The sequence below is a fragment of the Falco rusticolus genome, chromosome Z, assembly GCF_015220075.1.
Source record: "Falco rusticolus isolate bFalRus1 chromosome Z, bFalRus1.pri, whole genome shotgun sequence".
Classification (NCBI taxonomy): Eukaryota; Metazoa; Chordata; class Aves; order Falconiformes; family Falconidae; genus Falco; species Falco rusticolus.
In genome coordinates, this window is record NC_051210.1 from 306,787 (window position 1) to 329,590 (window position 22,804).

At 42.1% G+C, this 22,804-nt stretch overlaps 1 protein-coding gene across 3 annotated transcripts in view; it reads right to left on the reverse strand.

Moving 5' to 3' along the window:
• ZCCHC7 (zinc finger CCHC-type containing 7) overlaps positions 1–22,804 on the reverse strand; it is a 120,072-nt gene that overhangs the window by 9,949 nt on the left and 87,319 nt on the right. For all 3 annotated transcript variants that reach the window (XM_037373542.1, XM_037373541.1, XM_037373544.1), the window contains exon 8: positions 15,260–15,295. In XM_037373542.1, the coding sequence (XP_037229439.1) occupies positions 15,260–15,295 (36 nt within the window). The remainder of the gene's footprint in view (positions 1–15,259; positions 15,296–22,804) is intronic.

Here is a 22,804-nt window from a genome sequence, read left to right on the forward strand (position 1 = left end):
GGGGATGGAGGAGCACCTGTGGGGATGGAGAGGTGTCTGCAGAACAGCCTTGCCTTGCTAGAGATACCGGCACCTATAATCCAGGTGTGAAAAGATACGTCGGGGCTTTCCGCTAGTGCAGGAGCCCTTCCGATGCTCCCATTTATTAGGAATACACCCCCTGTGACCCCAACCTCCCCCGCTGCACCCCCTCCCAGGCCAGCTTCCCCCCACCCTGCTGCCTTTTGTTTAGTTACTAGAAAAGGTCATATTTAAAGAAAGAAATTAAACTGAATACTTGCAGGTCAGATTACAACTCTGCATAACTTTACTCCTTTCCAAGGCCAAACAAAAAGGAAACCCACATGTTATATACGCTCTGTTTTGTTATTATTGAAGGCTTAAAAAAGCATCTAAAGGCTCCAGCCATATGGGTACAAAATAAACTATTCATGAACGTAGCTTCTTTATGTTATAGGTTTTTTTGTTACAAACATTTAAATAATCTATATTTGTAGGGTGATATCTTGGAGATTACTTCACTATCAATATATAGAAGTAATAACCTGGTAGATAGCATTACCTATGAAAGGTCCATCCCATCTGCTATTCTTGCTGAAAGCTTTTCATGCACCAGTAAACTCAGTAAATATCAGAAGATAAAGCATAAGCCTACCACGCCATGGATTTACTCCTAATGTCTCCTCAAAGTGCAGCCTGATGCAACGATTACAAATGATTTTTCTTCTAATGTCATTTTACATAACCCTTTTTTCTGCATGAGTAGTTAGTGCGGAATGAATGAATGAATGCCATTAAAACAGTTAATCATTATCTGGGACACTGGCCTTCCTCCCTTCTCAACTAGGAATCTCCATGACAAAGGCCAAGAGATCAAAATGCCAGGGCTGCCTCTCTGGCCTATTTTTGACAGTAATTTTTTATGCAAATGGACCTGCTGGGCAGCTCCCTCTGTGACCTTGAGCTCCCCTTATCTGCACTGACTTTGATCCAATGAGGGCTTGCTTTTATGAAGCTCATTACTACTTAGGATCTGCAATCTGGCTAAATCTCACTAATTAAGGAAAATCTTCTGACTTCTATTTTTGTGGATTTCTCTGCTCCTCTGCATTATGTGATGCATGGACCTCGATGGCGTTGGGGGACCAGAGGTGAGACCCTTTTGTGCCATTCAGACCGCCCGTGTTGGAAAAATGCATCTCGTGGCTAGCCACGCCAACTGACTTCTACAGCGCAGCGCAGCGCGTCATGGCATGCTTTGTGATCCTCACTGGTACGACAACACACACCCAGTGTCGCTGATGGCCAACAGCAGCTCAAGCCCGGACGGGAGACAGACAGAGCCACCTTGTAACTCGCAAAGATGCGCCGCACCCGCGAAAAGAAAAGCTTTGCACCCTACCCCACGTGCCAACGAAACCACAGTGAAAAATAACTAAAATTCAGATAAATTCCTTGTACTGTAACTAAATTTCTGTAACTAAAATTCAGATAAATTCCATGGGCTCGTAATCAGATGAAACAAGGGTCATGCCCTCCATTGATCCATCAGCTATCGCGCTGCCTTTGCCTAAGGCTTGCGCTGAGGTTTTGGTTTTGGTTACGTACACCACCAGTTTGGGCAACTCCCATTTTAGCACGCGAGGGAATAATTCTGTAAACCCTTCACCCACTGCACCCCAGGACTAGCTACTTACACCACCTCCAAGTCACTCAACGCCATTCTTGCACGCCAAGAAGAGACAGTTACTTCTCCTGATGCATTTACATACATCGCTATGCTCATACTTAATCTGTCAGATAATTTTTACTGTTATTTCTTGTTGCACTCTAAAGCTAAGTAATTAAACAGTGGACTACAGAAAGAATGCAGGGGGAGTCAAAAAGCAGACCCAGGACACTCCTTCCAATAACGTGCCCGACACAATGAACACGAGCTCTGCACACCGCAGTCTGTTTTTGTGCAACTCTCTGAGACAAACAAGACATGAGGCTGGGAGTAAAACTCATTAGCAGTGATGTTTCACCAATTTCTTGAGTCACTGAAAGATGATCATCAAGTGAATCATTACACACTGTGGGTTGCTGACTGGAGTTGGACAGGGGAACAGTCACAACAGCTCTATCACTGAAAAATACACATTTCTTTTCCCTTTACCAATTATCATAATCTACTTGTATACCAGCTAAAACAATGGCAGGTTAGCATCATTCCCTTATATTCAAAATTGCCAATATAGGATATCATGTAATATAGTAATTATACTGAGGGGTTTTGTTGTTGCTATTTTCTTTAACCATGTCATGCACCCAGTAGACTTGCATTCCATTGGGTAATTCCTTAATTAGGCAGATTTTTGAAACAAGTATTATGTACACAACAGACCGGAACGTCTCCTTTGGAGTCTTCCTAGTCTATCAGGTGATTGCATCATTAAGCCACACATGCTACGTAGTAAAAATCCTTATGAAAATTCATGACAGAAACATACTGAGCTTGATGCATGCTAATAAGTGAGAAACACACAAATTTGGTATCTTGACTTTTAACTCCTCCCCAAACTCCAAACAATTATAAATAGAACAATTTCTTTACCAGATTTTATTCTTAATTTTTAAAGCCATCTAAATAAACTTGCTCTTCCAACAGGTGTTGTGGGGGTCACACCTGAGTATCTTTCCACAAATTACACCTTGACATTTAGTTTACTAAATGTGCTTGTAGCATTCGTTCCTCCTGGATTGCGCCAAAACGCAGCAAAATAACCAAGAAAAAAGTGATCTAACTAAACTTTCAGGTTTCGGTTTGTTTTGTTTTGAAGTACATGATACACATTAGATTACAAATCAAGGAAAAAAATATTTTTTTGATTGCACAGTCTGGAAAAACAAAACCTTTCCCAGAAGAAGAAATTTAACTTGTTCAGTCCACAGTATAAGCACTGTGAAGTGGTTATTTTCTACAGAAATAAGACATTTCTACAATGCATTTTAAATAGATGCAAATAGCATCTACAATCGACTGTGTGGAAACATTAAAAGGAAGAGACAAAAAGTACAATATTACATATTTTAAAGAAATGAATGTAATCGTTTGATACTCTTAAAAGCAGAGAAAAAAACATCCTAAAATATTAATTCAAAAACCCTTTCCTGAAAAATGGACAAAAAAATTCTCAGGTTCATAGAGAAAATGAATATATGCAAGATAGTAAGGATAACAACAATACAATCCCTGAATGCCTCAAAATCTTCATGGTTTAAAAGGCATCCCAATTTTCTCCAAAGGTGGTGGCATCTATCCAGTCGTCCATGGCTAATTTTACACAGAATGCAAAACGTTATTTAAATAGGACGGTGCATTAAACTTCAACTATTTCTGATGCAGCTCTCAAACTACAAACCTATCTTTCTTCTATTTTAATTTTAAAGTAAGTTAGCAAACACTTCCTTCTTAATCCCCAGAGACTATCTATACAGTGACACAAATGCACAAATTTATGACAGTAACATAAATGCTCCTCCGAAGTAATGTGCAACATTAAGTGAAATCGTTTCCTGGAAAGATATTATAGGTATCTATATTTTATTTGCCATCTTAAACATATCTGGGTCTTTATGACCTTATTTTTAAAATGTATTTCCTTTTTACATTTCCTGGTGCAAATGGACTGCATAAATAAGCAATGTGCTATGAGGCTTCAGACTAGCCGATAAACCCTTTCAATTTTCATGCCAGCTTCTTCTTTTGTAATTCAAATCTGGCTGAAAACTGGCAGCTCTGAAAACTGAAACAAGCACTGCCACAAATACCTTGTAATGCTATCGACCTTGTCTGCCCATGCAGTGAGAAAGGGGGATGCATATGTGTCTGCAGTCATCCAGATAACACAACTCATTTTTTTGGGGGGATAACAGAAGCCAGCCCCGGACTGTGCACCAAAAGCAGTCATTACCAGGCAAGCTGGAGAATAAGTCTCTTCAAAATACACAGCGCATTTAAAAACCATATACAGGGCTCAGCCACTGCTTTCATTACCAATTTTAATTTAGCTCCTTCAGTTTGCCAGCCAGATAAACTCTTTAGTGCTGTTTTTTAATCTATTTGCCACATTTTATGTTTAAGATTATAGTAATATGGGACAGGAGAAGGAATCACTTTTAGAGGAAATAAAGAAATAGATCCGCTTATCAGCGCCCATCAGAAAGTTCATTAATCAGCCAGGCTTTGTGCCCCCTAAATTGAAAGGTTAAATAATCCTCTCAGGAATATTTCTCGGCACCACTGCCAATTGTCCGGAGAGAAGCTGCCATTCACAGCACTCTGGATCGGTGACAGGGTATTTTACCACTGTTTGGACCCCAAACAATGACGGACAAATGGCCTGGCTTACAAAGAAACCTTTTAGTACAAGGATGGAAAAAGGACCACAAGCTTTGAAGTGGGGTGGGGGAGGGGGGTGCGTGGGGATGAGTCAGGGGAGGAGGAGAAGGAGGAGACTCGTGCATGGGGATACGTAGATTTTATTTGAATGTTTATTAGGAGACCCGCCAAATGTTGTTATATTGCACCCAGGCATACGTGCCCAGAGAGAGCACGCGCAGGCAGGCACTACACGCTCGCACACTCGCTGCACTAAGTGTATGCATACTTACACATACATTTATACATTAATCTGAACACAAACATTTGCAAAGCCTGTAAAGTCAGAAGATGAACAGAACTAAAACATGGTTATATTTATTAGCTAATACACCGGGGAGCCCAGGAAACCCCAATGTTTTAATTTTTACTGTCATTCTAGATGATTTACAGCTTCCTTTCTCTCTCTTTCTCTCTCTTTAACCTTTATGTTGTCTACTAATCACCTTTCACGATCAGAAGCAAAAGGAGGAAGTACCACATTTGAAATAACTTTCTTAGCGGAACATTCTTAACAGATATTTACTTTGAGGTGATTTCTGATTATAGCTAAAATTGAAGTAAACACAGAAAAAATACAGTGCTGCTGGAGGACACCAGATGCCAAAAGAGTGGTGCATCAGTTTGTTAGAAGAGGGTTTTTGCTTGGGTATATTCTAAATAAACAGTAATTCAAGCTTTTTTCTTTAAATTTCGTAGCAGCTAGGCTTCAATCTGTAGCATCCTTTACTGACGGACAATTTTACAGAAGCATTTTCCTGACATTGGCAACATGTTAACTGTGCATGTTGTTTATCAATTTTCTCATTATTTTTTCATGTGTTCTCCACTTAAGAGCATCATATATATTCAGTAATGCCATAATTATTTTTACCTAGCTTTTTAACAAGTGACATTCATCCAGCATACATCCTTGAAGAAATGTCTGGCAGTCTGTATACAACCATTAACGCACACAAGCTTTTCCATGTCCTTCTTGCACATCTGTTTTTGTAAATCAGTCTCAATTCCATGAAGTTTTTCCTTGAATACGACCTGGTACTTTCTAAACTGTCTACAGCATCTAAAAATGGATCAAAAGATTTCAGATTTCCGCTCTCTCACATCATGTAAATATGCCATTGATCAAAATTGTTTTCTCCAAACCAACTTTTAGGTATCTCAGTGCTGTTTTCTCTTTCCCTCCTCACACCATCATCAGAAAAGCAGAATTAATTTAATCGGGGTCTCATCAGCCATCAAAATAAGCCAGACAGCAACTGGATAGCACGCGCAAACCCAGTGCAATTAATTTTAAAGGAGAAGATATTTTGGGGTTACCATTTATTCCACAGAAATCCCTCAGCGTTTGCGTATCCTCGTGCACAGGCACCCACCACCCCATTTCGTAAGAGCCAAAGGAAGTTACAAATATGTTTTAGAAAGAGATTTAACTGCATAGTCAAGAAACAACATGAAATTACTTTCTGTTAACTACAAGCAGTTGCTAGAGGCAGAGAAACTGTAACTTGGGGGGGGCGGAGATAAAGGGGGAAAAAAAAAAAAAAAAAAAAAGACATGCAGATTTTGGACTCTGAACACCAGCAGTGACCAGTGACTCTCCATTTTGTCCTGGTCTACTATAAAAGTAGCAGCTCACCCTGTAATTGTTGCCCCCCTCCTACATCTGGGGGGGGGCAAAGCCTGCGCCATGCTCGTGCCGCGCTGGGCTGCCGCAGCACAGACCGCGATGCGGAGGGCACCGCAAAGGGACCACCAAAACGGGCCTGTCAGGCCAGGTGTGGACTGGGCTACAGAGTAAAATGCCTAATGAAGCAGCAGGTAAAAAAGTTTGCCTGCTCCCGGCGGAGGCGGTAAGACCAGCGAGGCAGCGGTGCCACACTGTTGTGATGCAAGCTGCTGCCAGCACCAGGGCCATACGGACATTGTGGAGCCGTACACATGGCCGTTAGGGTATGTTTGTCGAATGTTGATGTCACCCAAGTTCAACATTCAAAAAATAAGTTCAAACTGAGGGCCTAACTTCACTCCCCCAAAGCCAAAAATTCCGAGGGACGCTGCCTTCTTTTGCCATACGTGGGTGCTACAGCATACGTGCATATATCGTGCAAATCACCCACTGCTCTGAGACTTCTCCAGTGCTGCAGTAAAATAGCACCAACTTTTCGGCATATGGCTCTACGCTACTCATCACTTTGTATGGGTCTTCGGTTCCTTTGAATTCCCTTCATGCTTGATTTTTCAACATCTGAAACCAAATTCAAGGTAATTCTGTCATGGGGATAGCAACTTTCCTATTCACATGACAGGACCTAACAAGATGTATTAATATTATAGACATGATAGACCCTCTCAGAATTAAATCAGTGAATACTTTTAGGGAATCCTAATCTGTAGATTATTAACATGATCAAGCATAACTTGAGAAAGTTACTGTCTTAACCAATGCAAGCTTCTGGCTGCTCCTAACACACGGATCATTGACAAGATAAACTAGCAGGTCTGGGAGCGACATGGACGATCACATATGCTGATACCAGCGCAGAGCTCTGTAGGCTGCCGTTGCTAAATACCTGTGACATTTTACCATGCAAAGCATTTGTCTGTTAAAATGCAACAGTTTCAGTACTACTAAAGCACATAATTTACAAGCAGCTACTGAGTGGACATTTGACAAGTAAAAATGCCATTCCTAGTTAGGATACAGGCGCAAACAGTTTGTGGACATTTACGCTCTACTGACATTTCACATTTTTTCCACTTTGCAATACGAAAATGCACCAAAATACATTTTACGTTACCTACATGAAAGCGTAGTTTTTACGTGTTTACAAATGTCTGATAGATCACAGGCAATTTTTGGTTTCCTATGGAATTTTGAAACTGACTCTTAAGTTCTAATAAAACAAAACTGAGAAAAAACACCTTTATATCAAGGCCAGAGGAATAGTTTTCAGGAATTTCAGGGAACGTTAATATGGATATTCATACACAGAATTTACTGCAGAAAAAGGGCACATGTTTTTTTCTCAAATAACAGCCTGGTTTTTTTAAATGCATTGAAAATCTCACTCTAGCTTGAAAATTCTATTTTCCTTATTTAGGTGCTTAACACTAGAACTAGTAAAAATTCTTTAAATGATCATATAGGTTCACCTTTTCAAACTAAAGGAGAGGTGAAAATTTCTACCAAATTTGTAAGCATTAAAGAAGACAATCATCTGAATCCCCCCCGTTAAAAGAACTGCATTTACGTATGCGATGGGGAGCCATGCCAGCAATCAATCTTACCACAATTGTCCTGTTTTCTGTTTAATTAACCAGCTACCCAACAGTTTTGGTGTATCACAAAAATGTGTGTCACAACAATTTTGGCGCGTGTTGGGAGAAGGAGGAATGCACACGGCAGTTTCCACGTTGAGAACAGAGGAACTGCTGCCTGCAAGTTTGCAGGGGAGGGAGCAGCTCTCTGCAGTCATGGGTGCATCTTGCCACCAGGATTGCTGGCACTGCGTTTGAAAAATGTCACGCGCTGCAAAAATAGCTTCCTGGGCATGCAGGGGTCAGCTAACCACAGATTTAAACTTTCAAAATATTAAAATGTATTGATTTCCATGCCCTGCACTTCTCCTTTTCCCATTTAAAGGCAGGCCCAAAAGGCGTTGCTTTTGCAGAAAACACAGCGTTCCTTCAATAACAGTAACATGCATACTGCAGTCAGGGATTCTCTGAAGGACGCCGCTTCTCAAAGACAAACGCTTCGAGGAGGTTATTTGGAACCCCAAAATCAGAGAATTGGAAGTGACTTGGTTCAGTCAGCCAAGCTTTCTGTTTCCCTCCAGTCCCAGACTGCCTCCAGATATAAATCAAAGTGCAATTTCTGGTCAAGTTGTACTCAGTCTTTAGTGGTCCACTTCAAAAGCACCTTTTATTTTATTTTCTGGGGAGACAGATGAGGAAGAAGAGCATGAGCCGGATAAATGTTAAGAGAAAGCAAGGATGCTCTCTACAATGCCTACACGATTAAGGTAGGTGGCAGCTGGTGACGGCGCTGCTGGAAGGTTGCACAGCCCACCCGAACGGCCTCTGGAGTCTGGTCCAGCCTGGCAAGAGCTGGATGCTGACCTGGGGTAATGACCTTGAGCCCGGGCTGTCGGAGCAGACACCAGCCAGGGATCTGTCCTCTGCACTAAAAAGGCACCAAGACACCATTGCTCCTTCTCAGGAAACAAAGTGCAAAGCACAAAGATATGTCGGCATTTTACAGATAACCGCTTTGAGCCTTCTATTTCAACTTAACCGGCACACAAGACACACCCCCACCCCCACCCCCCACCCCTTAATTATTTGGTAGTCATAACCAGCCGAGGGTATTAGTTAAAAACTAACATTTTCATGAAAAGGCAAACTCTAACCAGTACTTTTTGTAGATGTTCCATATTTAAAGTTACTGAAGCTATTCTTTTTCCTGCAAATTTTAAAATCCAGTTTTCAAGTAAAAATTGGGAAAGAACTCTATCTAGCATGCTTTTGTACTGAAAGCAATAGCATACAGCTTTGTACACATAAACACACACTTACTTCTGAAATCCTCTCTCTTTTCTGTAAAAAAAAATATCAGAAAGGATACTGTCTTTCGTCAACTACAATTTCTTTGCAACAGAAAAAATATTTGGAGTTTATGCTTCTGGCAGCCTCAAAAAATATCCAAGACTTGAAAGAAAATGGTAACTAGGGAGAAGTTATAATCAGTAGGGGAAAATAAACACAATGTAAAATAAAATCCAAGGGACCCTCTAGACAGCTTACCAAACCACCTCTAACGTACTTAGTTTCACCAGAACAATTGTGCAGGGCAGGCAGGCATTTCAGAAGCATCTCTATCACAGAACGGCACTTGCACAAGCGGTAGAGCTCAGCCTTGAAGAAAGTATGTAGATAATTTACAAATAAAATTGCTGCTGGTGCTATCCAAGACCTGCCCTACCTCCTCCCCTGGCGAAAGAGGCTAGCACGCGTTTTTGGCGAAGATGAAATCTTCGCGTACCTAAGCACCAGAACGGCACCGCTCCCTCAAGGGCAAGTGTGGGGACAGCATCACCCTCCAGGTGTTCATGATTCCGCTACAATCCACAGGAGGGAAAGCCATCCTTACCCTAAATTCATATCCTCAGGAATTTTGGGTTGCCTTCCCTGTGAAACATCCTGCCGAATGGCTATGGAAGCGTTGGCACGCAAGGACCCGCTCTGTGAGTCCGAAATACGAAAAAATACACTGTCTGTCACATAAACCAGGTGGTAATTTGACTGGAGTTAACAGAAATAACCTCAAACCACCTGGAGAGAAACTGGCCAAGTGCTGAAATACTTCACGCAAACGCAATGATCTCATGGTCCGCAGCCCCACGTCACGCAAAGACTGGAGGAGCTGGCACTGCAGCCATGTTCACAGCCACTGCAGCAGCCCCATCCCTGCACACGGGGAAGCCAGGCTTAATCTCCTCCTGAAAATACTTCTAAACCCATCCTTTCCCTCACTGCACAAAACCTACAAAGCTTCTCTGGAAACCAAATGCTCTTTCTCTCCCAAGCTTAAATGTTTTGGGTTTTTTGGTTGTTGTTGTTTGTTTTTTGTTTTTTGGGGGTTTTTGTTTTGGTTTTTTTTTTTTTCCCCAGAGTGAGTCAGATTTTAAGTTTTCCCTTTCTGCAAGTCACATTTGAAAGGATACAGATTGACTTTAAGCAACGCTGCTTACATTTTCATTTCCGAAAAAAAGTGGCAGGCCATGAGGAATTTTAATAATGCACACAAAGAAATCCGAGCGCAAAATTTAAACACAAAAGATGCATTGTCCCTTCATGTCTTTTACGCACAGAGGCCAAAACAGCCAATTCCTGGTTCACCTTCTTTTATGTAAGTGGATTAAAAGTAAGATTAACAAACTGTCAAAAAGCATGTTAAATGATAGCTTCTGCTAGTTAAAAATTCTGACGGTTCTAAAACTCTGTTGGTGGCCATCTTGGCCTAGGAGCTTTAATATATACGAGACTGGTGAAGGCAGGGGATGGGGGAAGGAGTCCTTACGTCCAGAGCAGTAGAGGGAGAGGAAAAGGTTATTAAAAATGAGCAATCCCTGCAGAAAGAAAACACCTAGTGCGAGCAGGATTTGGATTTTAACACACAGCTCGACACTGAGAAACACGTCAGAAACGTTTAAAAAATTGTGCTCTGCCCATTTTAGGGACAGAATTTCATTACTCTGCGGATATTTACTGAAGAAGACGCTAATACTCGCAACAATATCTCCTATTTGATTATCGCAGCCGCACCTTGCTCCCGAGCCGGCCCAGCTACGCTCATTGCTGTGTACCACAAGTCCCCCCCGAACAATGAAGCAGTGCAGTGTACGTAGGGAGATCTACGCAGCCAGCACGTCTTCCATTTGACATGGAAATACCGAGGTGGTCATTTGCACGTCTTCTGGGTACCCTCTCCAGTCCCGCCGCGCAGAAGGGGGCTGAGTTGCACTTGAGGGGGCCTCGCTCAGAAGAAGCGCAGCTTCACGCCTGAAGCAAAGCACAGGTCACTACGTGCTAAAAATAAATTTCCTTTGCATTCTGCCACGATGTCATCCGTTGGGTGGAAACGTGACCGCTCACGGCAGCGCAGTGTCTCTACCCGCACCTTCACAGGGCCACTCCAGCGGCAAAGTTAGGGGTCCGGGGCCCATTCGGCTGCAGAGCGCGAGCCGCTTCCTTCCATGGCGCGGAGCCCCGGCAGAAGGCCAGCTCCAGCCGCGCTGGCCACCTGAAGCCCCAGCTGTTGGCGGTCACGGCAGCTCCTGTACCTCGGGACCCCGCTGGCAGCCCCACACTGAACCTCCGAGCCGGGGGGGCTGCGGGACCCCTCACCTCAGCACACCAGACCCGCTTAAAATGGCAGCTGCCACTGGGCATGCAGTGAGGCAGCTGGGTAGCCAGTCGGACTCAGAGGGACGCTATTGTATTTTTTCTCAGAATGAACCGCAAAACTGAACCAAACACATGAAAATCGTGGGGTGCCTTCATCTCCCAAGTTTTTCCACTGATGCCCTTTTTTTTTTTTTTTTTTTAATTTGAGGACTACAGACTGGCCTCCACTTCAGTGCGGAATACTTAATAAATGCCTCTACCTTTACGGCTGAAATCCTAAATAGAGGAGAAAGGGAATGAAAAGGCTCCAAACATTCTGAGGATGAAAAAGCCCTGCCAGGAGCATCCCCAATATCCTTAAGACGAAAAGGGATGTGACGGCATGTCCTTTGCAGCACAGACTATATTTCTCTGGGTTTGTGGAGCATCTGGCATTTAGACAGACAAAGTTGTAATCTAAGCTTCCTTATAATCATGAACAAAGCGCTTTACAAGACCTTCACATGCCTCGCCTGTGAAAAAAATTTCACACATCTTATTATTTACACTGCAGTAAGCTATGATCAAAACTGTTTATCCTGAGATCTGCAATGAAGTCCTTGTGTTAGTATCTGAATTGAAAATAACTCCTTTGATAAATGTAAGCAGGTATCAAAACTGACCTATTTATTGCAAACAGATATCTACAGGAAGAAAAACTTAAAATATGTTTTGACAAACCTAATTTCCCTTTTCTGCTACAGGAGAAATACACAGAGAGCAGGCATAATGAAAATTATTTGTAAAAGTTTTAAATCACCATCTTAAAGAGGTTATTAAATATTATTTTAAACCACAGTGGGAATTGGATTGTTCTGCTGACTTTGATTGGCTCCTTGCAGAATAATTCTAGTTAACAGAGTTGAAAGAACAAGTTAAAAGAAACTAACTTCATCCACTTACAAAGCTTTGATTATCATAGAGCCTTTAAATTTAAGCTACATTGAATACAATATGATAATCTTTTTTCTATCAAAAGGCAAATTAAAATATTCTGCTCATAATCCTTTTTGCCATTTCAACCGCTCCTAACATTTCTTGCACTGGCAGTCTATTTTGGTTGGAATAAGACATTTCTGCCCATACAACAAATTATTTGTAATGTGCCAAAATTTGTCACCACAGCTAATGTAAACAAAAACCTACCACCATCCATAACAACAGAATGGATTTATTATTTAGTCATTGTTCTAGTCAATCCACGTTTCTGTGCAGGGGCTTCAAAAAGTCAATAGATGGCAGTCCATCTCTTAGGAAAGAGCCAGATAATGAATAAAATCACCAAAAGCTTCACAAAAGAGAAATGTGGAAGGCTGTGTGTTTTTTCACAAGCATTCACAGCAATTAACTAAGAATACTTCATATAATGCAAAACATTTAGACAAACTTTGTAACGGCTGCCTGCAAGCAACGTTATAAAAACGGTCTTTCATGGCAAACCTGAATGCCTTGTTTTATTTCCGCTTATATGTACCTGCATGTGTGACATCCATGATCAATTTACCAAAATCAATTTAAATCTAGGGGTTGTATCCATGGCTAAAGCACAGGAAAAACTCACTGTAGCCTTGGTCTGTTTGCTAATGATCAGGTAGCCTCTGCAGCACAGCAACAAACACGACACTACCTTTCTTCAAACTTCTGTTATTTTTCTTTAAACTGTAACCCTGCTCGTCCAGAAATACTTTTTCTAAACCAGGAAAACTATAAACTAATTTCTGTAGTGAAATACTACTATGCTGATATGAGAGTAAAAGACCTCAGCTTGTTAGTTAATGATCCTATCATTATATAACATACATTATTGTAACGCAGAAGTTTTGATCCTTGTGAGAACACTGTTTACTTTTGTTCTGCTTTGGGTGCAAAAGAGAATATTTAAATGGAATAATAAAAGCTGGGACTCACATCTAAACAATTCAGACAATGAAGTTTCTTGAGGTTTAACTCATTTTTCTGTATCACAAACGTCCTTCACCACACAAATTTTTAAATTCCACACTTAATCTGACTACTAATGTAACTTTGTCACTCAAAGTGAGCCTTCCCAGGCAAAAAATGGAGATGTGCAAAGCATTTCCCACATTATCAGAAATGTTGATTATTTACAGATAATTTTCAGTTCACTGCAAAATAAAAAAAAATATTTATCAGTAGCTAGGGTCTGACTCCATGTCAATTTGTCTTTGCGTGCCCACATTTGACCGCATTTCAGAATGTCCCTAAAATGCACTAAGAATTTCCAAATTTTAATAATACACTCGGTACTCGTAACAACTACATTTTCTAACAAGAGCTTGTTTTGACAGATATTTCTGGCTTTATACTAAGTAAAGTGTAAACTCCAAAGCTTTTCTACAATATTCACAGATAAAATTTCCTACCTCAGGTACCTCAAATTCTGCCCTAGTAACCACTGGGTGAGGTTTTAAGCTCCCCCACACTTTTTTCCAAAAATATTTATTTTTCTAAGTGTTGACTGCAACTCATTTTTGGGGGGAATTTTCAATGGCAAGCAAGACTAAAATTAAATAAAAACTTACACCTCAGTAAAAAGAGAACCCAACATATTACTACATCTAATATACCTATCTGATTATTAGACTCCAAACATCATAAACAATTCAGAAATAGTTTTCACATGCAATCTTAGGAATTATAATGAAAGACAGTATTTACTTTTTCCTTCATGCAATTTTAAAAAAGCAAACAAAAATACTCAGTGAATGTACCTTTTGCTTATAATGGGGTTTTATTTTGAAAGTCTATACCAATTCTGTTTAAAATAAAAGTAAATGCTCAGAACGCGTGGAGGATTTCCAAAGCAGATCTTTGTTTTAAAACCATTATGCAGAAAACAGAAGCGAGAGGTTTTAAGAACCGATTTCTCCTGTTCATTGAATTTAGAAGCAAAACCAGAAAAAACACCATTCCACTACCATGAAGAGGTGGAGGAAATTAATTATAAAGCACATCCCATTTATTGCTCCAAAGAAAAAGCCCACACCAAAGACGCATAAAGAAAAGTAGTGGACAAACTTTTCCACTTTGTTTTGAATGGACAGCAGTGATTAATTGTAACAGCTAAATACCTACGAGGTTGATCTGGAGAGCAATGACAGCAAAGGTTCAGATGAAGTGCAAAAATCCTAATCTTCAAAGGTGTTTTTATGTGCAATAATTTTATAAATAAATATGTTTAAGATTTGTGATACCAATCCATTGAATACCGTCTTCACCAGTTAAATACTGTTCCAGGTTTAAATATCAGCCAAATTTATGCACATTTTGTTTTATTTTTATCTCTGTTTTACATAGGAGGAAAAACCTTAAGTAATACACTGGTACAGTTCACAAAGTGCTATTTTCTTGTCTCAGTGATTACAGATCAACTAATGCAGGCCAAAGAGGCAGCCATAGCTATATCCTTACCAATTAGAAATCATTCTGCAAAAGTTTATAAAGTGTATTTGCTCAATTTAGCATCTCCACTCTAGCTGAGGTTTATTTTACTCATTTAAAAAGAAAGCTTTGTCACACACAGTGATTAATTACCAGCATCTGGGATATCTGAGATGGGATTATTGCCTCTGCTCTGCATCTCAACTTAAAATTTAACCCTCTTTATATGTGTAAATGTAGCCACCGAGAGGAGAGAGTGCTGCAAGGCACTCATTTAATGATTACAATATTAAAATGAAATCACAGGTTCTAAAGATGTTTAAAAAATAGTGACAGTGTTTCATTGCATTCTTCAGTTCAAAAACTCTTCAGATGTTTATTATCTTCTCACAGAAGATGCTTGTCTATATTTTATGGTCAGCAGTTCACAGAAGAGTAAATAGGTTGGGTGTAGAAGAAAATAAAAAAGGTGTTTCTACTTACTGTTAGGTGATACTGCCTCCATATTTCTGGGCAAGCCTGGAAAATAAAAATATTGATCAGCTAGGAGCATGAAACAAGGTGCTTTACAGCCTGTTGGTTTTGGCATAACACAGTATCCACCGGTGTCGGTCACAGGAAAATAAGAAGCTTAACTGAAAGGGTCTGCATTTCAGCTTCAAAAACCTGGCTAGACAGTTTAATTGAATTTTACACTGGTTTAACACACTCCCTGCCATTGTCAGAAAGCCAGTAACAGTTTTCTCTCTCCCCTTCTTCTCTGAAGGTTAGAAGTTTGGGACAGTAATGTGCTCTTAACTGTAGTAAGTATTAATACTGCAAAACAAACAGGAATGAATTTAAATTCTACATTTTCTGACATTTTATATTTACAGAATGTTTTGGAAATTAAATCACAAGGTACCTTCCTTTCACGGAGGAACAGAAATATTTTAGTATTTTTGTACATATCTCTTTCCTAATCAAAATATAATTGTTACATGTAATAATCCTCAGTAGCCTAACGTCAGATGAGTTGTAAACAAGAGGCATAACAGATTGCTTTAACGTTTCTATTTTTACAATGGCTTACTTTATTTTTTCTTTCTTTTTTTTTTTTTTTTTTTAAAAACTTGCCAGACTTGCAAACAAACTTGTAAGTGCAGCCCTTCGTAAAAAATTTCGCAGAGCAGATTTTTGAATCACAGCAATAACACAATAGACCCGAGGAATACAGAAGAGAGAGGAAAGAGGAAAATGTGGATCTTCTTCTACAAACAAAATCAGACTGTGTTAATGATCAATAAGACAGAGGTTACTTTCTCAATGGTTCTTAATATCTTCAGGAAATTTACAATATTTCTGTCTTCCACAATGACCCCCAAGCCATAAATAAACGCAAAAAATAGTGGTACTTTGTCTGTTAGCCATTTAAGTGTTTAAGGGAGTGTGCACACGGTTACTTCAATGGAGGTCTTGCACTTTTGTTTAAAACATTTACCCTTTTATGAAAATAGCTCCTTAATCATTTGAACAGTTAGCAATTTGGTTTGCCAATCTCAATTTTCAGTATTTTATGAAGAAATATTAAGTTATTCCATGGCTTCTACATAATACGCTGTAGCTCCAATTTCAAACATTGAAGCCTCATGACTACTTGCAAATGAGTACTATTAACATTTCTTTAGATTTCTAATAAATTTTTCACTCATGCCTAAATTCTGGCCTTCTTTTCGTCTGACAGAGCATGTTAATTAAGAAAGACCCCACTCAGCAACCGATACCAGCAACTGAACCTCTCAAAAAATAATCCAAGTTTTTGACTGTCACTCTACGGCACATACAGCATGTTTTTCCCGGATGTGATGGAAATTATATTATTTATTATTCATTCCATCAGTAACACCATTTTCTGGCGAAAAATCTACAATCTGTTCTGTGTAATAGTTCGACATTCCTCCTCTTACTCAAATTCTGCATGTAAATATTTGAGTTTTATATTAATATTTCTATAAAGAAAATGTGTGAAGTACATCAGATCTCTAGCAGAGGAACAGGCTACAACATTTGACAGTTTGAACACACTCAAGCTGTCTTCGAGTGCAAACAAAAGGATTTTCCTCTGCTTTGCTAACTTACGTGGGATTTGAAGGCGCGATACATGAACAGTCTCTAGCGTATAAAAATACTGTATCAAGGGCTTTGCCTTCTCCCTCAAACCTGTAAAAGGTTTCAACTGTACAGGAGACTTTTGCTGGTTTAGCACAGGGGTAGCAAGCACTTATTTATACATTAGTTCTGGATAGTTTTCGATTACCACAGTGTCCCCAGACTAATATGGTTGAAAAATCGCAGTCAATGAGTTGTCATATACCGGCAAAATGCCACTCTGTGATATGACCTTTACTCGCACAGCAGCTATTTACTAATATTTAAAAAAAAACCTCCAAACCACTTTATTTTTTAATTATAGTTTGGTTGGGTTTGGTTCCCCCCCCCCCCCCCGCCCTTGCTCTGGACACAAAGGCATCACTTACAGCGAAAATCCGTAACTTGGAGTAGGAACGTCCAGTTGGCACAGCTCTTACCACTCTTACCAAAACACCAGGAGAGGCACAGTCCCCCCCCCTCTGCAGTGCTATCAAGAGGTAGGTTTTATCATCGCCATCTTTTAAGGATGTTTTATGGCTGTGGGAAAACTTAGGGGAGGTAGGAAGAAGGTGGCAAGGGAAAATTGGCCAAGCATATTTCTTCATTCAGATGGTGATTCAGTGCAATACTTTTCATGGTCACAATGATCACTTACAAACTTCAGAAGTTGAATACAATAGTTGAAAAACGGATGCCTGGCTAAACAACTGCTTTTTAGCAACAATGCTTTTAACTAGGAGTCTTATTACCTTGCATCAGCTCAGAGTTATTGTCTGCATCTTCTATCACAGGATGACAAAATGTATAATTAACAATTACTGCCAAATACTGGCTTCTCAAATGAAGCAAAGAGGTTCGCTACGGAAGACAGCATAACCAAATACAACAACCACCGAACCTGTGATTTTTCTTATTTATTTAAAAGTACTTAACCATGAACGGCCCTCATATAAAGAAAAGCCCTCGTGGTACACAACCATGATGGTAGCGTGATGAACTGCATTAAAATAAAATTGCATCTATTTCCTGCCCCAGTGGTCTGACCTTACGAGCATGTAGCTGTACCAGTGCAGAAGGTGCCTGCGGCGGCTGGCAGCGCTGCCACAGCACAGCCGCAGGACGCGCTGGCGAGGTGCGCTCCCCCGCACCTTTTGCTGTGCCCGCCGGCCTCTCGCCGCACGAGTGCTGGGCAATTAATTTTCCCAAATCCGCGCTGTTTTCGCTGCGGCCCGCATTCAGTTAATTTGGAAGGGTGATTATTCATATCGGAGCCTGATCCGGCTCAGGCTGCCTCAGCAGATGAATCGAGGCTGGGTACCGCACGTTTTGACCCGTATTGAATTTTATCAGGTGCTAATTATTGTTTTACCAGAACAACGGCTTAATGCATCTGTTGTTTAATTCCCACTTCCCCATTCTCAAACGTGAACATCAAAGAAAATAAAACACTCAATCTCAAACAGCCCCTGACAGCAGACCAGGACTCGAGTGCTCAATAGACAAGGCCCTTGCCACCAGTTCTCATATTTCCACAACAATGAGCAAACACAAAAACAGCACTAAGCGGCCTTTCCTCCTTTCCGCTCCCCTTGGCCAGTCGTCTGCCTTGCGCCGAGAGGGCCCTCGACGGCAGCCCTGCTGGGAGCGCGGCGCGGGGGAGAGGATTAGCCTCGCTAACATGCGAGCATTTGCAAAAGGGAAGGAAAAACCCCGCTACTGTATTTGGCGTATGAATAACCAAAATGCACGCGCTGACAGGAGACCAGGACGGGCCTGCAGCTCCCCGGGAGAAAATGTAGCTGTGATGAGTGACAGGGCTTTCAGGAAATATGTTCACAATCACAGACAGTGAAGGCCATGACCTAGATCGTTTAAGAGCTTGTCTTGTCAAATTATCAAAAGCTTCTTCGTCTCTGAATAAAGAGTGACATAAGTGAGTGTCAGAAAGCTGCAGGCTGACAAGCCAAGCATACAATAACAGCATGCACGTCACATACTTGCCGAACACCGCCACGGCTAGCGGCAAATCTTAATGAGAGCGCGGCTGGCCCAGGAGACTTGGGTCCCTGCTGGCACAGCTACTCATCTCGCAAAAATCCTTCAGCTCCAAGTCAGTTATGGTCTGACACGACGACTACAATTACTAAACACAACTTTTTAACAGAATCCTCTGGTGCTTTGTCAAAGCGGCGGCTGCTAGGAGCTGCCCCACCGCAAGCCACCACAATAAAACAAAAGATTTGCCAAAACACGCACTTTTCATCACCTCCGCATGGGAACTGCGGCAGAGAGTGCACAATGCTGCTCTTCAAAACCACTCCTGCACCAGCAGATGTCGAGACCTCTAGCCGCGCCGCCCGCGCAGGTGGCTGCCACTGCTAGGACAGACGCCAGTGCCCACCGGGCTCCTGGCAACGTCCGCTCGCGCCAGCCATGAGGTGGGCACCAGTGTGCCGTGAGCGTGAAACGTGGGCAGTGTTGTTGGGGAGCAGGGGGAGAAGGGCAAACCCCCCTCTCCTTCTGTCTCAGCACCGCTGGCAGGAATGGCCGCCCGCCAGCCCCCATGGACTGGTGCCCATGCCTCCAGCTGCGTCTCGGCCCACCGGGGCTGCCACATCCTGCAGGACGCACCGGCACGCTGCCCACAAAGGCAGAAGGAAATCTTCCAGAAGAGGTGGTTTACATGGCCAGGAGACACAAAGAATATGCTGGCCAAGATGCTCGGCTGATTCTCGGGAAGGAGCACGCCTTACTGGGTCTCGGGGGTGTGCAGACAAAACCTTACGAATGGGGCCAGCAGGCATGGCATGGCTGAAGAGTGACAGGGGCCAGGGTGCTGCCGGGGTAAGCTCAGGCGTTACCCAGCACCTGCACGACATTTTTCCTGAAGGCGTACAGGGATGCGCTGCTCTGCCTGCCATGTTTGCCTCCTCCCTGCCACGTCACCCTGGTTTTGGAGTTCTTTTCCCACCCTTGCAGCTGGCAGGCAGGACTGGAGACCACGAGCATCGTGACACCCACCCAACTGCCACCAAACCGGCAGAACACAGCGTGTTCACAGCCTGGGGTTTGCCGCATATATATACAAGAGCATAATTATATATATACATATATAAGTATGTGTGTATATACACGTATACACACACAGAAATATGGATACACATGTCTATGCGTGCACATGTCTGATGTGCTTTTTTCTAGGGGGAGCAGTGTATGGTCAAGTAGAGCTGCACTTGAAACTTTTGAGCAGCTCTGCTACCTGCTCCTTTGATGATCTTCCTAAAGAAAGCACACGAGGTTGAGCTGCTTCCAACAGGACTCCGTGTAAAGATGATTCCATACATTCTCAGGGCTGCCTTGGGGAAAGAGACTGACCTAAAATAATAAGAGTATTACCCTGAAAATGTTTTAAATAACTTTGAACATTTTCAAATCAGACTAGGCAAAGTATCTTGAGCTGCCTCACAATCACTTCGGGACAAAAGCATGACTGTGGAGAGTCCCTCTGAAACACTGGGCGCAGGAGCTCGTTCTGCATGCTTTGTGTCACAGTAAAAGAGAATAAATTTTCTGAGAAAGACAAAACCTTTTTGGAGCATCCAAAGTACTTGATAATGGCTCAAAAAAATTAGAGAATATATTAAGTCTTGCCCCCCCCCCCCATTAAGCTCTGGTCTATGAAGGCTGCAGTAGCATTTCAAGAGAATTTTGGAGAGCTTTGGGGAATGTTGGACTCATAGAGCCCCAGGTTCAGAGCAAAACCTGTTGACCTGCCTCCACCTCCTATGGACATGGAAGAAACAACCCAACAGGCAGGCTGATACAGAACAGTCACAGTGAGTGGGCTTGGGAAAACACTTCCAGGTTTTTGATGAAATGCCCCACGGAGGACTTGTAATCCTTTACAGAAAAGTAATTAGCAGAGGCACAGAAATAAGAACCTGTTACTATGATCAGTTTACAGAGCTGTCTACGTCAGACCACCTGCCCGTGGTCGCTAACTGCGGCCATAAGCCAATGCTCATGGAGCTTAAAACCAGGGCAAGCATGCACCCTTACCCCAACACTCTTCCACACCCAACTGTGCAAGCTGGATGAAGTTTCTGTGCGTTCAATCAGTCCACGCTTTCTCTTCCATGAACTGCTCCTGCCTCCTCCAGAACCAGAGCAGACTTTCTGTATCTCCTGCATCCCTTGGTAAGGAGTCTCACAGGTCTGCTACTGACTGCATGACGAGTGACCTCCTTCTGTCTCTTCTGAACTGAACTCCTACTGCCTTCATCCCCTAACTCTTGCACTGGAAGAAACAATGAACAATTGATCCATAACCACGGTCTCCCACCACGGATGACTTTGAAGTTCTTTACAGACCCTTCCCTCTGTCATTTCTCTTCCACGCTGAAGAGCTGCAGCTGTGCTGAAGGATGCAGAACAGAGGGACCAAAGTTGCACCCAGGTGTCTGCTGCTCTTCTGGTGATTCCGAGCATTTCACCACCTTTTTCTCACAGCTTGTGAACACTCGACTGATTTTTGTGGGGATGGTATATCATAACCCTTGACATTTGAGTCCTGAATAGTAATGCTCAGAGCCCGCCATTCCGCGTGCAAAGATGGGATTATTTTTCCTCAGGCATTTTACTTTGCCACTCAGGTTCATCTGCCATTTTCTTGGGCTCTCCCTCTGTTTCTTCCAGTACTCGGGTAGTTCTTCACAGCTGGACACTCTAAATAAATTCAGTCTTCTCAGCAAATCTTGTCGCCCTATTGTTCACCCTTTTCCATGTCACACTAGCATACCCTACCTCTACCCTCTTATTCTACACCTGTTCAGTTTCTTTAAAAGCTTTTGGTCAGGAACTTTGTCAAATGTCATTTGGAAATTGCTGCCTACATCAATTGGATCATGTTTACACAAATGCTTGTTGACCTTCTCCTTTGAAGAACTCCACAGATTCCTGAGAACTGGGATTTCTGTTACAGAAGCTATCTCGAATCCTCCCAGGTATATCATATTTTTGTGCATCCATTCCACCATGCCGCTGTTATTGCTGTTCCTGCTAATCGGCTTGGTGTACACAACAGGCTGGCAGGCCTGGTGGCCCAGCTCTCCCTGGGACCCATTTTAAAAATTGTCATAATATTTGCCACTCGGTCACCGATCAGGCAGAAAGCAAAAGGCTACCCACAGCCATCAGTCATCTGGCTATCTGACCTGCCAGTTCCTCTAACAGCTCTTGGGTAATTGTTACCCAGTTCTGGTAACAGGTTAGTATTCATAGGTTAGAAGTAACCCTAACATTGTCTTCAATTTCAGAGATCCTCTGATGATTCCCTCCACAAAGGAGGACTGTGGTGTTGGGGATGTCCCTGGTTTCTTCCACGATGAATGCTAGATACCACAAAACTATTTTTAGGTTGTTAGAAATAGCCTTATCTTGGCTCAGTGTTCTTTCGTGTCTTGATCATCTGTTGGCCTTACAGGCCTCTTGCTCTGATGTGAATAAAGATTTACTGTTGGTTTGGAGTCCTTTGTGAAGTGCCCCTTAAACTCCTTTTAACCCTCAGTTCTGCACTTTCACATTTAATCTGCCAGAGTTTATGATCACTTCTGTTTTCTTCATTTGCCGATAGACATCAGGTTTTCAGATGACACCTTCTTGCTTTTTGTGTCCTCTCCCACCCTGCCATGCAGCCTCACAGCTTTCATTTTGTTCTCTGCAGTTCTGCCATGCCACATTTCTTTCCAAGGATGAAAGGTTGAGGCAGACGAGACTCTGCTCTCACACTCCAGTGTTCACTGCACAGGCGGCCTCATGCCCGTCACGCAGAAGCACAAGAATACTGCCTCAAAGTTTCAAAGACAAGCCCTACTCATCTTAAGGTGGACCTAAATGAGC